We start from the raw sequence: 14,817 nt of genomic DNA, 5'->3' as shown, positions 1-14,817 counted from the left end.
CCTCCAAGCTTACCTGCACATCTTATCTGCAGGACATAAGGTGGGACACCTAATAGAGATGAAAAATGATCCTTGAGGCATTTGAGAACAGTGTCAACTTTAAAGGGCATTATAATTTCTTGGCCCACAGGAAGAAGTACAACTTTTACTGTAGAAAAAATAAGAGAAAAAAAAGAGTCATAGTTAAAAGCAGGGGTCAGCATCATAGAATCCACAGGCAGACAGACATATGGGACAATTTGTAATCACGTAGAATGCAGGTTGTCTCTGCCATGTTCTCCCACCACACCTCCGTAATAAGAGCTAGTGTTCATTTTCTAAGAGGAGAAGTGACAAACATTCAGTTGCAGCGTTTTGCTTTGAAAATCAATGCATAACCTCAAGAACTGGCATCAATGGTCAATGCCTGCTCCCCCAACTCCAGCTCAAAGTTCAGATCTCTCTTGCATTGCCTTCTATGAGGATCAGTGCACGTTCGAGATTACCTCCTTGCCCAGAATACCACGAGAAAGAGGAAATGAAACTAAAATGATTTTAAAGATTCTTTTAAAATCATTTAAAATTTTTAAAGATTCCCAATATCTGGTATATACAATTCAGATATAAACATAGGAAACATCTCAGAACATCAAGTGTTTCTGTGTAGTATTACAAAGGGAGACCCTGAGACCTGAACTGAGAAACGTACATGCTTTGATTATATATTTATACATGCATCAGGAAGTCAGTGTGTATTCATGAAGTTAAGAAAAACCAACAGGGAAATTTTTAAAGAAGATTTTCCTTGACCTTGCGATGACAAAAGATTATCTAAGTCCATTCTTCTTCCCATAATTGATTTATGACTATAGCTGGCAAAATGCAAAACAGAAAATCATTGTTGTTTTACAAATATCTGGAATAACTATGCACAAATCTACTTTTCACAAAAATGGACATTATGTAGCTCACTCCCAACTCTATAAAATAAAAATCAAGACACATGTTAAAAATAGAGAAAAACTGTTATTATAAAATGATTATCTGTTTACAAATTATAGGGAGGGTATATAGTACTTAAAAACTAATTTTGATGGGGTAAACTTTTTACTTTTATATCTAAGACTTTAAATTTTAATGGAGAAGATGTAATATAAGTAAGATGGAGTGGAGAGTACACATGTAGACCAAAAAAGTTTCATATATTTCTAGATGCCTGACATGACAGCTTTCATAAAGCTCTATGAGACATTCATCACTAATCCCAGCATGAAATGTAACAAGGCATTATTGATGCTAAGGTTCTTTAAGCTTGTTAAATATTATTTTCAGTTCTCTCTTAATAAGAGAACACTCTCACAGATGTTACATTATCAGAAGGCTATTTTAATTGTTTCCTGGATTCAAAATTCTATGATTAATGTATTTTAAATTTTTCATAGCCGTGACTTCCTAAGGTTTGGGAAGGGAAAGTTTGTTCAGGAATCTGTGAGCCTCAGGAACTACAGGACCAAGACCATTTTTTTTAATAATAATATATTTGGTAAAAGCTATAATCACAGGGAATCACAGAATTATCAAAAACTGGAGCCCAAATTCACAATGAATAATGTAATTGAGGGATAACAACTTCAATTAGGCATAAATGGGCTTGATTACTTCTCCTCCTCCTTTTTATTCTTACTTGTGTGGACACACCACACAAGAGCTAACTACTCCACTAGATTCAAAAGCTACATTTTACCAGCCAGACTAAGCTGCTATTATTGTTAAATGATGACCCACGGTCTCCACTCTATGGATGGAAACTCTCTCAAAACTTATGGACAAGGGGGAGAAGGAGCGGTCAGTTAACCACCCAAGTACAATTCTCCATGTAACCACCTTCTTCCTGCTCCCCTTCTGCTTTGTTACCAACAATGTAGTAATAACTTCCACATGCCATGTGGTCAACATTATATCTTTAAAATTAACCCATAATGAAAGACAACAATGATTTTTCTGAAGCTTAACATAAAGTTAACACTAAGCAGAAATATGGAAATACGTAAAAGCAACGAGATACGTGGAATGAGTACTGTATATGAAACTAGAAAAATATGGTGTCAAGTTCCCATCCCACCTCTTGCTAGCTATGTACAATTAATTCCAAAATGGCATGCAAAAGAATTACAATTATACTCAAAAATTTCTCCCTAAACATTTTAAGAACCTATTTTATTTGGGAAAAACAGATAAACAACACTTTAAAATTTACTGATGCTCCTTTATTTAGGGAAGTAGATGCTGCAGAATAGAGGAGAGGCTTCACACGTAATTAAGAGATTCAAGGGGCATAGCCACAGAGGTTTGGTGGATAAGGGAGTGGGAAGGTAATATCAATATAAAATAAATCTTCAAGCAAAAGCAAACAAGAAAAAACAACCATTCTTCAAAATGAGGCGGAAAAAATACCCTATCTTCCCTAGGTAATACCTGTTGCTGACGAATCTTTCATTGATCTTTTCAGAGATTCCTTTACAGCCTTTATTTTTTCCAGAAATGCCAGAGAATCTTTTGAATATTGTTCGGCTGACTGCACTGCATTATCAGATTTAGCTAGAGACTCTCCACCGTCTCCTGGAGAATATGAAACTTGTTCATCTGCCGTAACGTCTTCCATGTGTTGCTCGACATCATTAAGCTCCAGGCTTAAAACGCTCTGGTCACTCGTCTCCTCAACACGTTTTTCACGGCCCCCACTAGATGGCTCTAGTTCAGATTCACAGTCTTCAGTTTGATCTGACTCTGGAACCTCTTCTGCGGGAACTGGAATATTGATAGTCCCGAAAGCATCCTCTCTTTCTTTTGCCGAATCAACATTCTGAGCATCGGATCCTTCCTCCTGGTCCGACATTGTCCTGAATTTAAAAAAAAAAAAAAAAAAAAAAAAATATATATATATATATATATATATTTACTACACTTAAAACTTCTACACCAAATATCAAATTCATTGCTGGCATACAGCAATGTTCATAGTATACTACAATGTGGCTCATTATTTTTTTAATATTATCTTAGTAATGGCATTAGGTAAAAAACATTGGTGAATTTTTAATAAAAACACCACAGAAAGTAAAAATGTGTACCAAAAAGAGAACCTCAAAACACAATAAATCTGAGAGAAATATCCTATGAAGAATATATTTTAAAAATTCTAAAGTATGTTGTCATCTCTTATTCAATGAACAATGCCTTGTGAAAGAAGAATTTTTTTCAATAGCCTTTTTTCTAAAAAAGGCTATTTATGCTTCTGACATTGCAATTGAATAGAAGCTCCAAGGAATCTGACATCTCCACAGCAACTATATGCTGGAAAGTACACACTGTAGTAGCTTTGCTCTCACAAATTGTAGCAGAGGTGTCCAATGACCTCTGTCCCCCAAAACAAACATATCAACAAACAAATGTGGGTTGATCTTGGAGCTAACTAGGGCCTAAGCTACAGCAACCAAGAGTTTTGGCTTGGGAAACAGTACGACAGCGTACAGGAACTTGGGCCAGGGTGGGCCAGAGCAGCCCAGAGCCAGGCATCAGAGGCAGGAGCTGGATCAGAGCAGTGAGAAGCCAGTATAGCCAGGAGCCTACCTATAGAGGTTGGCAGCCAGGAAAAGGGGACAGGGGAAGTGGCCCTGAAGCTGATTTCTGAGGCAAAAGCACAGGGAAGATTAAAACTTGAAATAGTAGTGAGATGGAAAAGCTGTGTTTGGAACTTTCACTTAAGCGTAGATCCTTATGGAGAAAAAAACTAACCTTAGTGAAGTTCTCTGGCTACCAGATGACAAATTAAAAATAATTAATAATAATAATATCCTGAATAAAAATGTATACTTGTTAAATTCAGTGAATACAGTATTAGAGCTGAAGAGAGGATTAGTAAACTGGAAGATAAATCAAAAGATTTTATATAGACTGTTGCAAAGAGATAAGGATATGAAAAATATGAGAGATTAAGAGCCATGGAGAAAAGAAAAAGAAAGTCTAGCATATTTTTCTGCTAAGCATGTCTCTTGCTGTGAGCTAAGAATGGCTTTGTATTGCTAAAATAAAAAACAAAGAGGGACTTCCATGGTGGTGCAGTTGTTAAGAATCTCCCTGCCAACTCAGGGGACATGGGTTTGAGCCCTGGTCTGGGAAGATCCCACATGTGCGCAACAAGAAAGACCCAACGCAGCCATGAATAAATAAAAGAAAATTGTTAAAAAATATATTAAAAAAAAACAAAGAGTGTGCAACAGAGACTGCATGTAGCCTGTGAAGCCCTTTTCAGAAAAAGTCTGCCAGCCCCTGATTTGGCATGTGTCAAATTGGAGTCCTAGAAGAAAACAAAGATGGAAAGGAGAAAATATCATAAAAGGTAATGGCTGAAAATTTTTCAAAACCGATTAAAAATATGAATCTACAGGTCCAGGAAGCACAATATAAAAATATACTTAACAGGATAAATAGAAATAATTCATAGCCATTTATATTATAACTAAATTACAGAATAACAAACAGAAAATCTGAAAAGCAAACAGTGATCAAGGACATATCATCCACTGTTCTGAATCATATTTGCTGGAATTAATGCAAAGGAAAGAAAAGTAAAATCACTGCAATTTCTCATCAGAAAAATAGAAGCCAAGGCAATAATAGACTAATTAAAAGAAGGTAACTATCAACCCAGAATTGTACACCCAGCAAAACTATCTTTCAAGAAGAAAAACAGAAACATTTACAAACAAGTTATCACCAAGATATCTGCTCTAAAGGAACTTCTAAAGGATACACTTGAAGAGGAGTAAAATGGGCCCAATGTAAGTCTGAAGTGCAAGAAGGAAAGGCAAACAAATAAATCATAAACATATGGGTAAACCCAAATAAATATTGTCAACACAAAATAATAGCAGAAAATTAAAATATGAGACAATAAGAATATGTAACTGGGGGGTTTCCCTGGTGGTGCAGTGGTTGAGAGTCTGCCTGCCAATGCAGGGGACACGGGTTCGAGCCCTGGTCTGGGAAGATCCCACATGCCGCGGAGCGACTGGGCCCGTGAGCCACAATTACTGAGCCTGCGCGTCTGGAGCCTGTGCTCCGCAACAAGAGAGGCCGCGATAGTGAGAGGCCCGCGCACCGCGATGAGGAGTGGCCCCCACTTGCCGCAATTAGAGAAAGCCCTCGCACAGAAACGAAGACTCAACACAGCCATAAATAAAAAAAAAAAAAAAAAAAAGAATATGTAACTGGGAAGGGAAAGATGAGAATAAACTATTATCAATTCCTTATACTGTTTACAAAATTGAGAGCTATGATATTCTTAACTCTAGACATTGTTAAATAAAATATGCATAGTTAAACTTCAAGAACAACCAATAAAAGAACTGAAATAAAGTTTTAAAATTCCAGAAAAACAAAGAGAAAAAAAATGAGACAAAACTGAACAAAACTTCAACTTTTAAGAAGTTCTAGAAACTTCTTTAGGCTCTCACCCACACACACACAAAAATCTTCCTTTTGGTTATTTTCTCCTATAAAAAAGTTTAGTGGCCTGATTAGAAAGAGAGCACCATAAAGAAGCCTTAACTCCTAGCAACATAATTATCTACCCTTTTTGGAGAATCTGAGATAATGCTTTTGTTTCTATCTGGTGGGTCATCCTCCCCCCATGATGGCCAAGATAGCATCTTCTAAAACAGCAACAGCAACAAAATCTAAAACTTCTGCTCTTAAAAAAAGACAACTAGAAGAATCAAAAGGCAAACCATACACTGGGATGTAGTTTTTTGCAAAACTCTTATCTGATAAAGGACGTGTACCCAGAATATATAGAGAACTTGCAAAACTCAATAATAAGAAAAAAAAAACAGTGAAAAAAATGAGTAAAAGATTTAAACAGACCCGTCACCAAAGAATATACAAAAGAAAGCAAATAAGCAGAGCCAGGACAAGATTGAGGCAAGCGTGGCACCTGCACTGCCCTATACACGCACTTGCACCTGAGAATAAATGCCTCCTAAGATTTTAGACCTAGTTGCCTCAGTTGCCTCACTCTAATCCTGGCCCTGAGTACAAGCACATGAAAAATGCTCAATATCATTAGTCATTAGAGAAATGAAACTTCAAATCACAATGAGATTTCACTACACATCTATTAGAATAGTTTAAAAAAAATGTTAGCCCAACAATAGCCAGTGAGTATGAATACAAGTGTAGCTCTTATACCTTGATGCAAAAGTGAAAATTCATATAGCATTTGAGATAACTGTCAGGTTTCTTGTAAAATTAAACACATTTATCATATGACCCAGTAATCTGTATCCTTTACCCAAGTGGAATGAAAAACTACATTCACTCAAAACCTTCACACAAAAGTTAATAAAGGCTTCATTTTTAATCACCAAAGACAGGAAACAACACAAACGTTCTTTAGCTGAGGAATGGATACACATACTATGATGCATTCATAAAATGGAATACCACGCATAAATAAAAAGGAATAAACTATTGATACAACATGTGTGAATCTCAAATAAATTATGATAAATGAAGAAGCCAATTCTAAAGGCTACATACTGTATTCTTCAATTAAGTGAAAAAGCAAAGCTCTTGGTTCACAACCTCCAGAATTCGCTGGGTAAAACAGAAATTGAGCCTGGTACACAGAGGGCAAGGAGAATCGAAGAAAGAGGCAGACCGCGCCAGATTGCAGGTGGCAGGTTTAATAAGCAAGGAAACTTACAAAGGAGGGTTGTCTTAGGCAGCCTAAAGACAGTAAATCTCAACATCTACCCGCCAAAATTCCTGAGTTTATGAGATCTTAACTGGGTTCAGTCAGGTATACAGTTCCGATGGTCTCAATAGCACATCTCCTAGTTCAGGAACAATGGGCAGAAGGTACATTCCAAGGACAGCGGAGGGGAAAAGAGCCTCCGACTGCCCCCCTGGGTAGTGGGTAAACCGGAGGTCATGTCCTTTCAATGACCTCTCCTCCAACAAAAGCACATACCAGTATGTACAATGTTACAGATACGACTACTTTTGTGTATGTGTAGAATACCTCTGGAAGGTGAACTGGAGGGCAGGGAGTTGGGGAACATGGGTGCAAGACAGATTTTCACTGTTCACTCTTCTTACTGTTTCAACTTTTAATCATCTTTATGTATTATTATGTATTATGTATTCAAGGGTAAATGTTATAATCTTTAAAAAGTTGTTTAAAAAGAAAAAAACAACACTCTACTATGATTGCATACAAAAACGTCCCCCTTTCACCTACAATGCATAATTTCGTTGGTATATCTAGAATATTAGTGTAAGTAGTAAGGCAGGGATCCAGTTTTCCCTTCTACCAAATAGCCTTGTTGAGCATTTAAGTTTCTTAACAGGGCACAGCAAAGACCGTGGGTGGAGAGGAGTGAAAGAGGAATGTCTGAAAGCGCTCTATAAAGACTAAAAATGGTCACCATGGATGGCTAAACATTTTCTAATGCCAGACTGGGTTGCACACACGTCTTGCTTCTATATTATTTATTAAACGTGATAAGCGCTCGGGGTGGGAGGTGAGGCACACCTCCTAGCTTGATGTCGCTACTTCCGAATCCCAAATTAGAGATACGGAGCCAGAAAAGGAACCAAGAAAGATGGGATGCTTGGCACAGTTTTTTAGGCAAAGGTGAAACGTTCCCGAGTGGCCATACAGTCCCCAGAGCCCAGGTTGCATCAACGCCCCGCACAGAGCCCTCGGAGTCCAGCGCCTTAGCCACCCGCTCAAGGTCGGCCTAGGGATAGGGCCAGTCGAGGGCAGCCAGAACCTGTCCTCCTACCTAAGAAACGCAGTTAGTCGGTGAGAAGCGGTTTCCCGGGCTCCTAGAAAGCAGAGTCCACACTCGCCGAATTCTCTGTTTCCGGTTGTATCCTAGCAACGGCCCCGGCACCACTCCCTCCCACCAGAACACCACTCCCGCGAGAAGAGGCTGTGCCCGCGCTTAGAAAAAAAGGGGCGAGGGATGGAGCCAGGGGAGGGGGCGGAGCCAGGGGAGGGGGCGGAGAGAAGGAATGAAGCAGAGGTTGGGGCGGGGTGAGGGAGCGAGGGGGTTTCTTACCTACTCGCTACCTAGATCCGAAAGTGGTTCTGATGGTAACCACTCTCTAAGCTGTCTTTTACACTTGTGAAATGGCACAGTTCTCCGAACCAAATACTGACAGCAATTCGCGCTATGGATATAAAAAATCAGGGTTAGAGAAAATGTAAATATGAAGTGAGAGTGACCTAAGCAAAGGAGAACACAGGTGTACAGCAGCAGGTGCCTACTTGCTTTTCTTAAATTTGGAACTCGGCTCTTAGCTCCCTTGCAGCCAAACAGAAAAGGGAGATAGGAGCTATTAAATAATTCCCCTTTTAAGTCAGGAGAAGCAAAGCTATTGTTAATCACTGAATTATAAACGGGTTTTTTTCCCCTATGACTATAAATTCTTTAAATTGAGAAGGTTTTTAAAGAAGCACGTATTATTGCGGGAAAGGATCAATTGTGTTCCTATTGTATATGTAGTAACAAACTTGATGTGGCTTCATAATAGCTAACATTTATTATTATTTGTTACTAAGCACTTACATATACTTCTAATTTAAATTTTACAATGATTTTTTAAAGGAAGAACTGTGATCTGCTTCCTCTTACTAATGAGGAAACTAAGGCTCAGAGAGGTTTGGTGGGGGAACCAGAAATAAACCCAAGCAGTGTGACTCCAGAACCTCCATTTTAAACCACTATTCTATGCTGCCTTTGACCTAAAACCCTTTGCTATTTAAAAAGGATGTAAGATTAAGTAATAAAATTAAAATTTGTGTTATATATAGTACAGGTCCATTCTTCCTTCATAATGTTCAATGTCTTCATTCCTTTATGCCATTCTGTTGAAATTGCATTCTCCTCTCCCCAATAACTTCCTAATGTCCAATGTAATTTTTTCCCGTCTTTATCTCATTTTAAAATAGCTATTTCTTACTAGAACAATATAAAATATGTATTATATTCTCAGATGAAATTGGCTTTGCTAATGGTTTTAGATAAAAATGTTTTGTTTTTTTTTTTTGCCTGCGCCCGGTCTTAGTTTCAGCAGGATCTTTAGTTGCAGCATGCGGGATCTTTTTTTAGTTGCGGCATGCCAGATTTAGTTCCCTGACCAGGGAGGGAACCTGGGCCATCTTCATTGGGAGCTTGGAGTCTTAACCACTGGACCATCAGAAAAGTCCCAAAGCACATACATTTAAATCATTTCATGAATCCACATATTCATGAAGAGCAGAGAAAAGGGCATTTTGATAACCACTACGGTTAGTCTCTCATGAATAAACCAGATGTTGCTGGAGATACACAGACAAATTCTTCCCAGTGCTCCCCTACTCCCATCTCCAAAATCATAATGTATCTTAAATTTTACTAGTAATGAGAATTTAATTGGTTTTAAACACTCACCTTTCTGGGTCTCCTGTTTAAAATGTATCATCCACTGCCCTCCCTGTTAGGGACAGTATGAAAAGCTAGATTTAGTCATAGAGGCAGGAGATGGAGGGATGAAAACCTGGTGGTAGATAACTTAAGTACTTCACCATCTTAAATGTGACTTGATACCCACTATATGTTCATATTTTATTTATAGTTTGCTGTGGAGGCGATTTTATACAACTCAATTTTACAATATAAGCCTAACTTAATTGTTAGGCTTCCCAGGTAGTCTATACAAGTTGGAAAGCACATCAAAAGCACATACACATATATATGTGTATATACACACAAACACACACAGATATACAGTTGTTTGGTTATATAAAATAAATGTAAATGCAAGCTGAAAACAACCAATCAGAAAAAGACCCTCAATTCTGAAGGTGGAAAAGTAATTTAAAATACCATTTTACTTTTCACCATAAACCTATGCATTTTTCTCAGGATTTATTGCCCCAAATGACTTATCTTTATTTCTCATGAAATAAGAATCCACCTTTATTTATCTCAGCCTTTATTTATACAATAAACGTTTCTTTTAAAGTATTTTTATTTTTACAAAGATGCCATCTAGTGGCTTTATGAAATCAAGCATTTCAAAGTATTTCCCATTGTTACTTCATGCTAAAATGCAAATGAGTGAATCAGAAAAAAATATTAGAAGAATAATTTAGACCAAGGACCTCAAAATTATTCTTTAGAAATTATCTGTAAGAACTGAATTTGGATCATAATACCTTTGTGAGCTTGTTAAGAGACTGAAAATACAGATCCATAGTCCCTTTTCTGAAACCTTAAGGACAGATGTGTTTGAAATTCAGGTTTTTTTCAGATTTTTGAAAGGTAATATGGACATATACTGTATATTCTGTAACACCTTCAGTGGGCCTGGGGAAGTACTCCAGAAGCAAATACATTAATACTTCTATAACAAAATATATCCATAATCACATTAAAGTGGGTTAAAGACCATAGACAGCCTTTTCTCAATTCAGGTCAGGTTTTGCTTCCAAATGAGTTATTAAAAAACTTTCCATTTTCAAACATTTTTGGAGTTTAGAATTTAGATATAGAATTGTGGACCTATTTTACCCTAAGAAAAAGAACCAACCCTCCAGTCATAGAAAAAGAGTTAAATGAAATATTATCATAAAATAGTAATGTTTACCTTTAGAAATGCCTAAAATGTTCACCTGAAAAAGAAACCAACATATTTGAAGATTATGAGAAATCCCAAAAAAGAATCTCTGCAATGCTTTTCATTTACAGTCATGTATAGAAAGAAGCTAATTGACCATACATAACATGTACGCACACAACAAAAAATTAGCAACCAATATAAACCGAAAGACCACTTTGAAAACCCAATATTAGCAATGTGTGGCAAGTTAAATTTATGACTTCTATAGTACATTCCAAAAAAATTTTTTTTAACTTTGGTTTTCTATTTCTTGTTTCTATATATGATTTGCCATGTTCCCTTTCCTCTGCCTCTGTGTTTACGAAACCACGTGTTGAAATGTCATCATTCTCAGCCCAGATCCATTGTGTGACTCTTTTGAGCACTGTCGACCCTCATTAGACATGTAATATGAATAAGAAACAAACTTTTGTTGCATTAAGACATTGAGGTTTAGGGGTAGCCTATTCTAATTCACTATTTTTCTCATATTTTCCTTCACTAAGGAGAGTTTTGGCTTATTACCTCTAAATGAAAACATTCGAATAAATTTCTTCAGTCCCCATAAATAATTCAATTTCTGTATCACATTCCCACTTTGATTTTGTTGGGGAGGAAGGAAACTTTCCTCTACCCTTCTACAGTCTTCTGCCTGGTCAAAGAATTAAGTTGACCTGAGACAGATTAACAAGAGAAAAATCACACAAATTTTAATAACACATACATGGGAGAGACCCAGGAAAACTGAGTAACTCACCAAAACGGCTGAAACCCTCACATTAAATACCATCTTTAGCTAAAGACAAGAGGATGTTGTGGGTAGTTGTTTGGGACTTCAGAGGGGAGGAAGGCATTTCACAAGGATATAGAAGAGCGAATGTTTGGTAAATAAATGTTTGCTGGGCCATGCAGAGACAATGGGACACGGAAATTTTAACAGACTTTGCTAGGTTCCTCCCTGTCTATACACCTAGTTCATACTATAGTTATGTATGATGATAGCTTCCTTCAAAATTTCTTCCTGAGTCTTTTAGGCCTTGATTGTTTTCAGCTCAAAATAATCTGCATGCCACAGACATATTGGGGTGGCAAGTTTTGCTCCCCTACAATTTCTTGTGAATTCTATTGAAAATAAACCTCTTCATTCTCCTCTAAACCAAACTCCTATCTTCTCATTTACTTTTTTCTCCATTGTAATTGTAGTATAGGCTGCCATCCCACCAAATACTGAGTTTCAAAGGAAATTCTGACCTAAGATGCAAAATACTACTAATGGTATGTTTGGTGATTCGCTGCTTTACCCTAGACCCCAGAACACACTTGCATAGGCAGTTTCTTTAACTTCCATTTGTCTATATAGCCCTTGAGAGTGGCAGGAAAAAGAAAAGGCTGATATTAACCTATATGTGGGAATTTTCTTCGATGGAGCACTGTTGATTTTCTCCCTTTTAAGAAAAAATGTGAGGGTAGCAAACTGCCTTCCAGTGATTAAGAAGCCTGATATAGATAACTGGGGACGTGGCAAGGGTTCAAGCTCTACAGTCCTCTCTTCAGTTGGAGAACACGGTAGGCAAGGTCCTGCAAGACCTGAAGATCTTGGCTTTTTGAGAAAAATGAAAGTGATCTTCAATTTCATGGGAGAGTTCCTGGGTAAGCAGAAGAACACAGACTCTGGAATACTGTCTTGGCTGTTAGAAGGAATTAGAAGAGCTGGCCCAGTGGGAAGGCCCAGTTGAAAAGCCTGATGAAGCATCAGGTAAAGAGACCTAACTTCTGAAGGCAACACAGCAAGTCTTCCCGCCATAGTAGGTCCTAAATTCAGCTACTTAAGAATCTGGTGACAAGAGTCATGTGGATTTGAGGAAGCTCTCACCTGGACCCAAGTGAGAGGCAGGCAAACCGGCTGGGTTGACCAGCTGGGTTGACCTGTGGAGAAGTTGCCCTGCACTCCACTTTGCAAATGTGGACCAGGCAGCCCTCAGGGACTCTTGCACTTAGAGAGCTGGCCTCAGGGCCTCTGGGGCCCCTCCAGCTCAGAAATGGAGGCCGACAGGTTGCTCACACCTGCACCCACCAGCATCACAAGAATAATGTAAGCTGCCTTTTTACAGTGAAAAAAATAAAAAAGAATCCTGATTTTCTCCATTTGATAGATTTGACAGAAGATTGCTTTCCTTTTTATCTAGTATCCTAATCTTCACTGCTGTGCTCAAAAATAAACCTGCTTTGCCTTGTAACCACAAAAAAGCTCAATTAGCTTCACTTCTCTAACTATACTTTAGGGTTAGAAAAGGAAATTAAAACAGAGATAAGCTTCCTTACTTCCATCCCCAGTTCTGAGGGAAAGGACTCAGGGAGTGGAATAATGGGGAAGAGGCAAAATGACACCTGAGGTCTGGCGGCACATGATGGCTGCCACTGCTGGCATCATATCCTTTCTATTCAGAAAGGCAGACAACTTCCCCAGCTTCTCCTGATCAGAAAGGATGGCAACCCTCAAGGCTGAGCCATATCCTGTGTGCCCAGGATAGCCATGGCTTATACCTATTATTCTTATCATACTTCCTTTCACTCTCACAATCATTACACAATGAATGAAAAATTATATGCTTATCCTAGGTATAAGCCATTTTCATCCCAAAGGAAAGAATGCCAGAAATTTGAATATTCTGCACTCAGTCCACAGACTGGAAAAAGGGGGCATCACTTGGCTGCTACTTCCTTCTTTGTCTGCAAAGCTCAAACTGATTAGCTTCTTTTTCTTGAGGTGCCTGGATTATGGTGATTTACTTGAATGAGACCTATGAGGAGCCCAGGGAGACTGAAATGGGCCATTCGGAAAACTACTCCAATTAGTCTAGAAGCCACTCAGCAACAACTGAAGATCTTTAAATAGAAGAATCAGCTGCAAAAGATCAGGAAAGGTTAATCTGGAAGTTTATAAAAAGCACCTGGAGAACATTTGCAGACATAAAAACAATCAGGTGTAAGATTATAGGGGCAGCTGGAATGGCAGTTAGGAAGTGTAAGAGTGGACCACATAGTGATGTCTTTAAAATACCTACCCCATTAACATTATCTGCCTATGATCCATATGAAGATTTCTGTACAAAATGAAATCCAGTTTATTACTGTATATTTGTTTTTTGTAGGTACTTTGACAGAAAAAGTTAAGAAAGCAGATCTACATTCTTTTTTTTTTTTTAGATCTACATTCTTTTGGTGCAGCCCAAACAGTACAGGCAGGAGGGACAGCGTCCCAAGCATATTCATAAAAAATATATATAATGTTTAGGAACATGAGTTCTAGAGCAAGACTGTCTAGGTTCAGAAGTTAGCTCCACATCTTACTATGTAACCTTGGGTGTGTTATTACACTGTCTCTTTGCCTCAGTTTCTCCAGAGTCCCCATGTTGCCTAATTACAGGGGAGCACTACTTGCAACTGAATTCTGGTTTATCTGGAAAAATTTGCAGGATCTCACTCTTAAGAGTTGTAATGCAGATTTAATGAGTAACATTAGTCAAGTACTTAGAAAACTGCCTGGCAAACATGAACAAACATTAGTCATTATTATTATTACTATGACTACTACTGCTATTCTACAACTAGCATTCTAATTTCTAATGTAAACATCATATAAGGTCCCCTTTTATTAACAGCCACGGAGCTCTGCTGGTGAAATATATAAGATGCCAAGGATCATGGGAGAAATGGAGCTGGAAGTATGTATCAAGTCATCTTTCTGTTTTCATGTACCCAAAGGACCTGAAAAATAGCTTGAAAGCACCTATGCAAACATGCTTTAAGATCATGTATTTTTACCTCAGTAAAATTATATATTAAAGCAAATGGTTAGAACTGAAAAGGAAGATATAAATCATAAATTCTACTTCTTTTACAGAGAAGGAAATCAATAGGTTCTTTTGAGAAACTGACCATGTGCCTCGACTTAGTCACTGAGCTCACGGTAGTGCTGGAGCCTTGGAATGAGAGCCGCTGGACTCGCCCCCAAATGCTTTTCCCACTTCCCACACAGAAGCGTCCTCTTGCAGTCTGACTGCTAAAAATTATCTCAATCCACTTTAAATATTCCTTTAGCGTTCAATTTACATCTATATAAGG

General features: G+C 38.0%; 1 protein-coding gene across 1 annotated transcript in view; it reads right to left on the bottom strand.

Moving 5' to 3' along the window:
• IQUB (IQ motif and ubiquitin domain containing) overlaps positions 1-7,910 on the bottom strand; it is a 67,144-nt gene extending 59,234 nt beyond the window's left edge. Inside the window, exons 1-3 of the mRNA XM_036862821.1 lie at positions 7,830-7,910; positions 2,455-2,879; positions 14-148 (exon numbers count right to left, since the gene is read on the bottom strand). Of these exons, the coding sequence (XP_036718716.1) occupies positions 14-148; positions 2,455-2,875 (556 nt within the window). The 5' untranslated portion in view covers positions 2,876-2,879; positions 7,830-7,910. The remainder of the gene's footprint in view (positions 1-13; positions 149-2,454; positions 2,880-7,829) is intronic.
• Between the last annotated feature and the right edge of the window lie 6,907 nt (positions 7,911-14,817).

The sequence above is a fragment of the Balaenoptera musculus genome, chromosome 9 (genome assembly GCF_009873245.2).
Source record: "Balaenoptera musculus isolate JJ_BM4_2016_0621 chromosome 9, mBalMus1.pri.v3, whole genome shotgun sequence".
Taxonomy (NCBI): Eukaryota; Metazoa; Chordata; class Mammalia; order Artiodactyla; family Balaenopteridae; genus Balaenoptera; species Balaenoptera musculus.
This window is presented reverse-complemented; position numbering and strand designations above follow the sequence as displayed.